This window comes from Acanthopagrus latus, chromosome 18, assembly GCF_904848185.1.
Source record: "Acanthopagrus latus isolate v.2019 chromosome 18, fAcaLat1.1, whole genome shotgun sequence".
In the NCBI taxonomy this organism is placed as follows: domain Eukaryota; kingdom Metazoa; phylum Chordata; class Actinopteri; order Spariformes; family Sparidae; genus Acanthopagrus; species Acanthopagrus latus.
The window spans coordinates 20,730,048-20,740,382 of NC_051056.1; the positions used below are offsets into that span (position 1 = coordinate 20,730,048).

At 43.8% G+C, this 10,335-nt stretch overlaps 2 protein-coding genes across 28 annotated transcripts in view; both read left to right on the top strand.

Annotated features, from left to right (window-relative positions):
* The window catches only part of LOC119007663 (protocadherin gamma-C5-like), a 261,083-nt gene that overhangs the window by 161,540 nt on the left and 89,208 nt on the right, over positions 1-10,335 (top strand). For 2 of the 27 annotated variants that reach the window (XM_037077499.1, XM_037077518.1), the window contains exon 1: positions 3,950-6,512. The exons of 23 other annotated variants lie outside the window; for them this stretch is intronic. In XM_037077499.1, coding sequence (XP_036933394.1) covers positions 4,128-6,512 — 2,385 coding nt within the window. In that variant the 5' untranslated portion in view covers positions 3,950-4,127. Of the gene's footprint in view, positions 1-3,949; positions 6,513-7,586; positions 10,146-10,335 lie in introns of those variants that run through there. 2 more of the 27 variants (XM_037077501.1, XM_037077517.1) reach the window with 1 other exon arrangement.
* Positions 605-3,158, top strand: LOC119008044 (protocadherin beta-16-like). The gene is made up of 2 exons (XM_037078070.1): positions 605-3,033; positions 3,152-3,158. Exons 1-2 carry the CDS (start codon positions 632-634, stop codon positions 3,156-3,158), a joined length of 2,409 nt encoding a protein of 802 aa, XP_036933965.1. The 5' UTR covers positions 605-631.

The window sequence follows — 10,335 nt, forward strand, 5'->3', positions numbered from 1 at the left end:
TTCTTGTCATTTATTCCCTCATATTCTCATTGTGTCGACAGACCTTTGAATTCCGTGGTATTTGTCTTGTGTTTCTTTCATATGATTTTATATCCATCTATCCCTTATACGTCTTCAGTATCTGACATACCGTGTCTTTTACTATTCTCTTTAAATATATTATTGTAATGACCTACTTACACATGGCGAATATGACTCAGGTCTTCATCTCGCAGTCTATTGGACTGTCCAGGATATTACTTCAGTAGATGTATTGTAACGAAATATTCGGATGGTTTACATCGTGTTCTCCGGAGCTGTATTTTAGTTGGTGCTCTGCAGTTTTATAATGTGGACTCTTAGGGCCGCTGTTGACCAGAGTGTTGCTGAATGACAGCAGGGTTGTAGCAGCACCTCCCATGTAACGTCGACACAATACAGGGAGATCTCGACGGGGAAAGAACGGACATTTCTGACTGCGAAACATCTTTAAAAAAGAAGAGGAGACATTTCGAAATGCAAGGGATTTGCTTCTAACGAGTGGATTATGGAGCTGTTTCTTTGAGTTCTGACGTCGATATATAAGAAAGATCTGTTTTTGTGGAATATAAACCGACTGTGAGGCCTCAGTGGGAACATTTCGGATAGAACAATGAATCGGCAAGTACTGTTGTTTGTCTCTCTCCTTTTGATTGACTCGGTGTTTGGCCAGGTCAGTTACTCTATTCCGGAGGAAATGTCGAAAGGCTCTTTAGTGGGCAACATAGCACAAGATCTAGGATTAGAAATAAAACGTCTGATATCCGGCAAAGCTAAAATCTACACGAGGAACAGCGACCAGTACATGGAGCTGAACAGAGAGAGAGGAGTCCTCCTCGTCAAAGAGAGGATCGACAGAGAGGTGCTGTGCACAGAGACGGCGCTTTGTGCTTTACATTTCCAGATTATTTTAGAGAATCCGATGGAGTTTTATACAGTTACTGTCGAGATCACAGACATTAATGATAATGCACCAACGTTTGAAAAAAATGAGATGAAATTTAAAATTAGCGAGTCAGCGATCACCGGGGCAAAATTTGATCTGGAAAGGGCTGCAGATCTCGATGTTGGAATTAATGATCTTCAAAACTATGTATTAAAACCAACAGATAATTTCTCTCTGAAGCTGCACAACAACGCTGATGGGAATAAAAACGTTGAGATGGTGCTACAGAAGCCTTTAGACAGAGAGAAACAAGAGCAGATATCTCTCGTGTTGACGGCTGTAGATGGAGGAGAGCCGCAGATGTCAGGAACAATGCTGATTGTCATCACAGTTTTAGACGTTAATGATAATGCTCCTGTTTTTACACAGCAGACATACAAAGCTACAGTTACTGAGAATTCACCTAAAGGAACTGTTGTAGCCACTGTTACAGCTTCAGATGCTGATCAGGGCTCGAATGGTAAGATAACTTACTCAATCACAAATACGTTAGACAATGTCAGGAAAATGTTTGAGGTAAATGAAGAAAACGGAGGAGTATCTTTGATTGGAAACATAGACTTTGAAAAGTCAAGACATTTTCAAATAAATCTACGTGCGAGTGATGACGGAGGGCTCACTGACTCTTGTAAGTTGATTATTGATGTGAGAGACGTCAATGACAACAAGCCGGAAATTAACATAATGTCAAAGTCAAATGTCATCTCAGAGGATGCCAAACTAAACACAGTTGTAACTATGATAAATATTGAGGACTTAGATTCCGGAGAAAACGGAAAAGTGCAGTGTTTTATCAGTGAAAATGTTCCATTTAATCTAAAAACATCAGCTAATAATTTCTATAGTTTAGTGACAGACAGTGATCTGGACAGAGAGAGAGCCTCTGAGTATAACATCAGTGTGACCTGCTCTGATGAAGGAGTGCCCTCCCTCTCCAGCAGCGTCACTCTCACCTTACAGATCTCTGACGTCAACGACAACGCGCCTGTCTTTGAGAGGAGCTCATATGAGGCCTACATTGTAGAAAACAACACACCAGGCCTCTCTATATTCACAGTGAGAGCCAGAGACGCTGACTGGAACCAGAATGCTCGTGTTTCTTACATCCTGGAGGACTCCTCTGTTAACGGAGTGCCAGTCTCCTCATATGTGTCCGTCAGTGCTGATAGTGGAGTCATCCATGCAGTGCGCTCTTTTGACTACGAGCAGATCAAAGATTTCCACTTCCGCGTCAAAGCGCAGGATGGAGGCTCTCCTCCACTCAGCAGTAATGTGAGTGTGAAAATAATGATCCAGGACCAGAACGACAACCCTCCTCAGGTTCTGTACCCGGTCCAGACTGGAGGCTCTGTATTGGCTGAAATGGTGCCTCGTTCAGCAGATGTGGGCTATCTGGTGACTAAAGTGGTGGCTGTTGATGTGGACTCTGGACAGAATGCCTGGCTCTCCTATAAACTGCAGAAAGCCACAGACAGGGCGCTGTTTGAAGTGGGCTTACAGAATGGAGAAATCCGAACTATCCGCCAGGTGACTGATAAAGATGCTGTGAAACAGAGACTGACTGTTATAGTGGAGGACAACGGGCAGCCCTCTCGTTCAGCTACAGTCATTGTTAACGTGGCGGTGGCGGACAGCTTCCCGGAAGTGCTGTCGGAGTTCACTGACTTTCCTCACGACAAGGAGTACAATGACAACCTGACTTTTTACTTAGTGCTGGCTTTGGCTGTAGTGTCCTTCCTGTTCATCACGTGTTTAGTGGTTATTATATCAGTGAAAATCTACAGATGGAGACAGTCTCGCGTCCTGTATCACTCCAGTCTCCCTGTGATTCCATATTATCCTCCACGTTACTCAGACACTTTGGGGACAGGGACTCTCCCACACGTGTACAACTACGAGGTGTGCAGGACGACTGACTCCAGAAGGAGTGACTGTAAGTTCGGCGGAGCTGGTAGTCAGAACGTGTTGATAATGGACCCCAGTTCTACAGGGACGATGCAGCGGATACAGAGTGAGAAGAGCATCCTGGATGAACCAGACTCTCCTCTAGAGGTGGGTTATATAATGACGTTTCGTCTTTTTATTTTCATTTTTCTTTCAGTGTGTAGTTGCATCGATCGTGTACTCTTCCACACTGTTTCATAGTTTTCAGAACCATGGACAGCATCTCATTGTTTGCATTTTCAGTCACTGATGGGCTGTTCTAGTCCACGTCTACGTTACTTTGCTTTGGATGCGTTGTTTGCTAAACCGGACTGACGTCAGACTGCTTTGACCTTTTTTTTTCTTTGTGCAGGTTGTTTTTTTACAGTTACCTTGTGGCATTCTATAGCAAATGATAACATGCCACATTGAGCGCTGGATACGGCATCAAACATGCTGCTCATTTCTATTCATTGTTCTATATTTCGAGTGAAACTGAATGTGGGTGTATGATTGTATATCCAGACTGTCGATGTATTATTCATTACAAAAGCCAGCGACTTTTTAGTGTGTATGTTAACACTGGTACATGCATAACTGTGTCTCAATGACAGCTCTAGTGATTGTCAGTAGTGGTGGCCCTTCATAAGACTTTCATTATTTCATCACCTCGGACAGCGACTCTCTGGACTCAGCTTTTTCTTCTGCGTCCGCACTGTTTCAATATATTAATTACTCATGTGTGGAAATAGGTTTATCTTTCTATTCGTATTTATCTTTCCCCTGAATTATACAACTTTATAAGAGTGAGGCTGATTTGAGGTGGCGACCCATTGTATGTGAAGAGATTAATGTTACTTATTCAGCTTTTATTTCATCATTTCAAGTGAGACCTGTCTAAGAGTACGTTTTCTGCAACGATGAATGAATGCAGGCTTGGTGTAGTTTTGTGGAATGGACTCTTAGCGCCGCTGTTGACCAGAGTGTGCGCGGCTGAGAGTAGATTTGTGGCAGCACCTCCCTTATATCATCGCCATAATGAAGAAGGAACACGACGGGACAGAACGGACATTCTAGATATGTTGAATTTATAACAGACACGACGAGCTCCGGGACTCTTCTATCGATTGCGTGGATCGTACAGCTGCTTTATTTGTGATTTTACTTTGGACTGGATCTCAGTTTATGGAACAAAAAACCGGACTGTGGAGCCTCGCTGAGAATATACTCGGGTAGAACAATGGAGGGACAGGCGCTGCTGTTGATCTCTCTCCTTTCGCTTGGCTCGGTAACTGGGCAGGTTAGTTACACAATACCAGAGGAGATGGGGAAAGGGTCTCTAGTCGGTAACATAGCACAAGATTTAGGTTTAGAAAGCAAACGTTTGACTTCAGGTAAAGCGCGAATTTATAGCCGAGACAGCGACCAGTACATCGAGCTGAACAGACAGAGAGGAGTCCTCCTCGTCAAAGAGAGGATCGACAGAGAGGCGCTCTGCAGACAGACGACGCCGTGTGCTTTACATTTCCAGATTATTCTGGAGAATCCGATGGAGTTTTACACGGTTACTGTCCAGATCACTGACATTAATGATAATGCACCAACCTTTGAGGAGGGCGAAATCAGATTTAGAATAAGTGAGTCAGCTGTAATCGGGGCAAAATTTGTACTGGAAAGGGCGGAGGATCTTGATGTTGGACTCAATGATCTTAAAAGCTACGAATTAACGCCAACAGATAATTTTGCTCTGAAGCTGCACAACAACGCTGATGGGAATAAAAACGTTGAGATGGTGCTACAGAAGCCTTTAGACAGAGAGAAACAAGAGCAGATATCTCTCGTGTTGACGGCTGTAGATGGAGGAGAGCCGCAGATGTCAGGAACAATGCTGATTGTCATCACAGTTTTAGACGCTAATGATAATGCTCCTGTTTTTACACAGCAGACATACAAAGCTACTGTTACTGAGAATTCACCAAAAGGAACTGTTGTAGCCACTGTTACAGCTTCAGATGCTGATCAGGGCTCGAATGGTAAGATAACTTATTCAATCACGAACAATTTCGGTGATATCAGGAAAATGTTTAAGATAGATAAAGAAAGTGGTGAAGTTACTTTGATTGGAAATATTGACTTTGAGGAGTCTCGAAATTTTCAATTAAATTTGCGTGCCAGTGATGATGGAGGACTCACTGATTCTTGTAAGTTAATTGTTGAGGTGCAAGACGTAAATGACAACAAGCCGGAAATTAACATTATGTCAAAGTCAACTGTTATATCAGAGGATGCTAAACTCAATACAGTTGTTACAATGATAAATATTGAAGACAAAGACACAGGAGAAAACGGAAAAGTGCAGTGTTTTATTAGTGAAAATGTTCCATTTAATCTGAAAACATCAACAAATAACTTCTATAGTTTAGTGACTGACAGTGATCTGGACAGAGAGAGAGCCTCTGAGTATAATATCAGTGTGACCTGCTCTGATGAAGGAGTGCCCTCCCTCTCCAGCAGCGTCACTCTCACCTTACAGATCTCTGACGTCAACGACAACGCGCCTGTCTTTGAGAGGAGCTCATATGAGGCCTACATTGTAGAAAACAACACACCAGGCCTCTCTATATTCACAGTGAGAGCCAGAGACGCTGACTGGAACCAGAATGCTCGTGTTTCTTACATCCTGGAGGACTCCTCTGTTAACGGAGTGCCAGTCTCCTCATATGTGTCCGTCAGTGCTGATAGTGGAGTCATCCATGCAGTGCGCTCTTTTGACTACGAGCAGATCAAAGATTTCCACTTCCGCGTCAAGGCGCAGGATGGAGGCTCTCCTCCACTCAGCAGTAATGTGAGTGTGAAAATAATGATCCAGGACCAGAACGACAACCCTCCTCAGGTTCTGTACCCGGTCCAGACTGGAGGCTCTGTGGTGGCTGAAATGGTGCCTCGTTCAGCAGATGTGGGCTATCTGGTGACTAAAGTGGTGGCTGTTGATGTGGACTCTGGACAGAATGCCTGGCTCTCCTATAAACTGCAGAAAGCCACAGACAGGGCGCTGTTTGAAGTGGGCTTACAGAATGGAGAAATCCGAACTATCCGCCAGGTGACTGATAAAGATGCTGTGAAACAGAGACTGACTGTTATAGTGGAGGACAACGGGCAGCCCTCTCGTTCAGCTACAGTCATTGTTAACGTGGCGGTGGCCGACAGCTTCCCGGAAGTGCTGTCGGAGTTCACTGACTTTCCTCACGACAAGGAGTACAATGACAACCTGACTTTTTACTTAGTGCTGGCTTTGGCTGTAGTGTCCTTCCTGTTCATCACGTGTTTAGTGGTTATTATATCAGTGAAAATCTACAGATGGCGACAGTCTCGCGTCCTGTATCACTCCAGTCTCCCTGTGATTCCATATTATCCTCCACGTTACTCAGACACTTTGGGGACAGGGACTCTCCCACACGTGTACAACTACGAGGTGTGCAGGACGACTGACTCCAGAAGGAGTGACTGTAAGTTCGGCGGAGCTGGTAGTCAGAACGTGTTGATAATGGACCCCAGTTCAACAGGGACGATGCAGCGGATACAGAGTGAGAAGAGCATCCTGGATGAACCAGACTCTCCTGTAGAGGTTAGACTGCATTAAAGTTGTCTCTACACTATTAAGATAGTATTTATCTTTGAAATTTAAGCCTGTTTTTTTTTTCCAGTACACATAATGCGAATCGCTGGATTAGAGATCATCTCCATACCGTCTTAAACTGTCTCTATTTGCTCTTTAGTCCTTTCAACTTAATTGTCGTCATTAAAATAGATCCATTATTGTGTCCATGTCTTTTAATATCTCTGTGCTGACTTTCAGTTGTTTGGTATGGATTAAGTATGAATATCGATGTTGCTTTCCTCTTTCTTAACTTGTTTTTGGATTCTGTCATTTTTGTTTTTTTTTACAGTCTGAATTTGCGTGATGCTCAGAAGCTCAGCTGACTGTCTCACTACTTCCTTCACATACCCATAAACCTGCTCTTTTATTTTTTTTTAACCACTGATTTTGAACACAGACTGGCGACTTTTCCGCATAATATATCATGTGGTCGACTTCTTGTCTTCGCAACAACGTTTTTGTGGGCATTGGTTACAGAAAATATGTGTATGATGACAGGAGTTGTGAGATGATGTCCGTCGTTCATCAGAATGTATCCATTTCAGAACGTTGGACAGCGACATTAAATGTGTCTGCCTCTCCTACCTTGATTCAATGTTTACAGTTTGTGTGGCGAAATCCGCTTGTACACAATTCCGGTTTCTTGCTAAATCGTTTCAACCTCCTTGAATCTATATTGTGTTTTCAATCCCTCAATCAAAGTGCTTCAGTCTGTTAAATGTCACACAGTATGTAAATGCAGCGCTGCGTAGTCAAGGTGGCTTAAATATGAGTGCAAAAACGTGCAACAACACCTTTCAAAGTAAAACGAATACGATTGAGAACATGTTGAGCTTCCCATTAGTTTCAAAATCACTTTTATTAAATTTCAGACTTTGTCACAGACCGTCTTGTGAGCAGGGATTATTGTGTTGGTTGTCTGCAGTTTGATGTTATGGACTCTTAGGGCCGCTGTTGACCAGAGTGTCGATGGCTGACTGTGGGTTTGTAGCAGCACCTCCCATGTAACGTCGACACAATAAAGAAAGAGCTCGACGAGAACGAACGCACACTCTAGTATCGTACCAGATTGGAAAAGAAAACATCGACCTTTGAGACTTTTCTTCCTTCTTTTTGGATTATGCGGGCGTTAAACTGAAGTTTGATTGTGGAATCGACATAATATTATGGGATACAAATTCTCTGAATCACACGGAAATAATTTGGAATAGAACAATGACGAGGCAAGTACTGCTGTTCATCTGTGTCCTCTCCGTCGGCTCGGTGCTCGGGCAGGTCAGCTACACAATACCGGAGGAAATGGCCAAAGGATCTTTAGTCGGTAATATAGCACATGATTTAGGTTTACAAACGAAACGTCTTACGTCTGGTAAAGCTAGAATTTTCACCCGAGACAGCGACCAGTACATCGAGCTGAACAGAGAGAGAGGAGTCCTCCTCGTCAAAGAGAGGATCGACAGAGAGGCGCTGTGCAGACAGACGACGCCGTGTGCTTTACATCTCCAGATTATTTTAGAAAATCCCATGGAATTTTACACGGTTACTGTCCAGATCAATGACATTAATGATAACGCACCAACCTTTGAAAAAAATGAGATGAGATTCAAAATAAGTGAGTCAGCTGTAATCGGGGCAAAATTTGTGCTGAAAAGGGCTGTAGATCTCGATGTTGGAATCAACGATCTTAAAAGCTACGAATTAAAGCCAACAGATAATTTTGCTCTGAAGCTGCACAACAACGCTGATGGGAATAAAAACGTTGAGATGGTGCTACAGAAGCCTTTAGACAGAGAGAAACAAGAGCAGATATCTCTCGTGTTGACGGCTGTAGATGGAGGAGAGCCGCAGATGTCAGGAACAATGCTGATTGTCATCACAGTTTTAGACGCTAATGATAATGCTCCTGTTTTTACACAGCAGACATACAAAGCTACAGTTACTGAGAATTCACCAAAAGGAACTGTTGTAGCCACTGTTACAGCTTCAGATGCTGATCAGGGCTCCAATGGTAGAATAACTTATTCAATCACTAATACATTAGATGACGTCGGCAGAGTATTTAAGGTAAATGAGGAAACTGGTGAAGTGACTTTAATTGGAAATGTTGACTTTGAAGAGTCACGAAACTATCAAATAAATTTGCTTGCCAGCGATGAGGGAGGACTCACTGATTCTTCCAAATTAATTGTCGATGTGCTAGATGTAAATGACAACAAGCCCGAAATTAACATAATGTCAAAGTCTACTGTGATTTCAGAGGATGCTAAACTCAATACAGTTGTTACAATGATAAATATTGAAGACAGGGACTCAGGAGAAAACGGAAACATGAAATGCTTTATCAACGATAATATACCTTTTACTTTGAAAGCATCAACAAATAATTTCTATAGCTTAGTAACAGACAGTGATCTGGACAGAGAGAGAGCCTCTGAGTATAACATCAGTGTGACCTGCTCTGATGAAGGAGTGCCCTCCCTCTCCAGCAGCGTCACTCTCACCTTACAGATCTCTGACGTCAACGACAACGCGCCTGTCTTTGAGAGGAGCTCATATGAGGCCTACATTGTAGAAAACAACACACCAGGCCTCTCTATATTCACAGTGAGAGCCAGAGACGCTGACTGGAACCAGAATGCTCGTGTTTCTTACATCCTGGAGGACTCCTCTGTTAACGGAGTGCCAGTCTCCTCATATGTGTCCGTCAGTGCTGATAGTGGAGTCATCCATGCAGTGCGCTCTTTTGACTACGAGCAGATCAAAGATTTCCACTTCCGCGTCAAAGCGCAGGATGGAGGCTCTCCTCCACTCAGCAGTAATGTGAGTGTGAAAATAATGATCCAGGACCAGAACGACAACCCTCCTCAGGTTCTGTACCCGGTCCAGACTGGAGGCTCTGTGGTGGCTGAAATGGTGCCTCGTTCAGCAGATGTGGGCTATCTGGTGACTAAAGTGGTGGCTGTTGATGTGGACTCTGGACAGAATGCCTGGCTCTCCTATAAACTGCAGAAAGCCACAGACAGGGCGCTGTTTGAAGTGGGCTTACAGAATGGAGAAATCCGAACTATCCGCCAGGTGACTGATAAAGATGCTGTGAAACAGAGACTGACTGTTATAGTGGAGGACAACGGGCAGCCCTCTCGTTCAGCTACAGTCATTGTTAACGTGGCGGTGGCGGACAGCTTCCCGGAAGTGCTGTCGGAGTTCACTGACTTTCCTCACGACAAGGAGTACAATGACAACCTGACTTTTTACTTAGTGCTGGCTTTGGCTGTAGTGTCCTTCCTGTTCATCACGTGTTTAGTGGTTATTATATCAGTGAAAATCTACAGATGGAGACAGTCTCGCGTCCTGTATCACTCCAGTCTCCCTGTGATTCCATATTATCCTCCACGTTACTCAGACACTTTGGGGACAGGGACTCTCCCACACGTGTACAACTACGAGGTGTGCAGGACGACTGACTCCAGAAGGAGTGACTGTAAGTTCGGCGGAGCTGGTAGTCAGAACGTGTTGATAATGGACCCCAGTTCAACAGGGACGATGCAGCGGATGCAGAGTGAGAAGAGCATCCTGGATGAACCAGACTCTCCTCTAGAGGTTAGAAATGTTCACCTTTGGTTGTGTCAAAGCTGCATGTTTAAATGTGTGTCTGCTCGCTCACATCTTAACTTCAGCACCTCGGACAGAGGCAGTAACCCCTCCACCGCTTTTTCCTCTCCTTCAGTACTTGCCATACAGCTCGAATAGTTTGGCTGCAGTTGATGTGAATATTCTGACATTTATTTTT

What these genes read in the sequence shown, in the direction of transcription:
- LOC119008044 (XM_037078070.1), top strand. Translation starts at nt 632, where the DNA reads ATGAATCGGCAAGTACTGTTGTTTGTCTCTCTCCTTTTGATTGACTCG.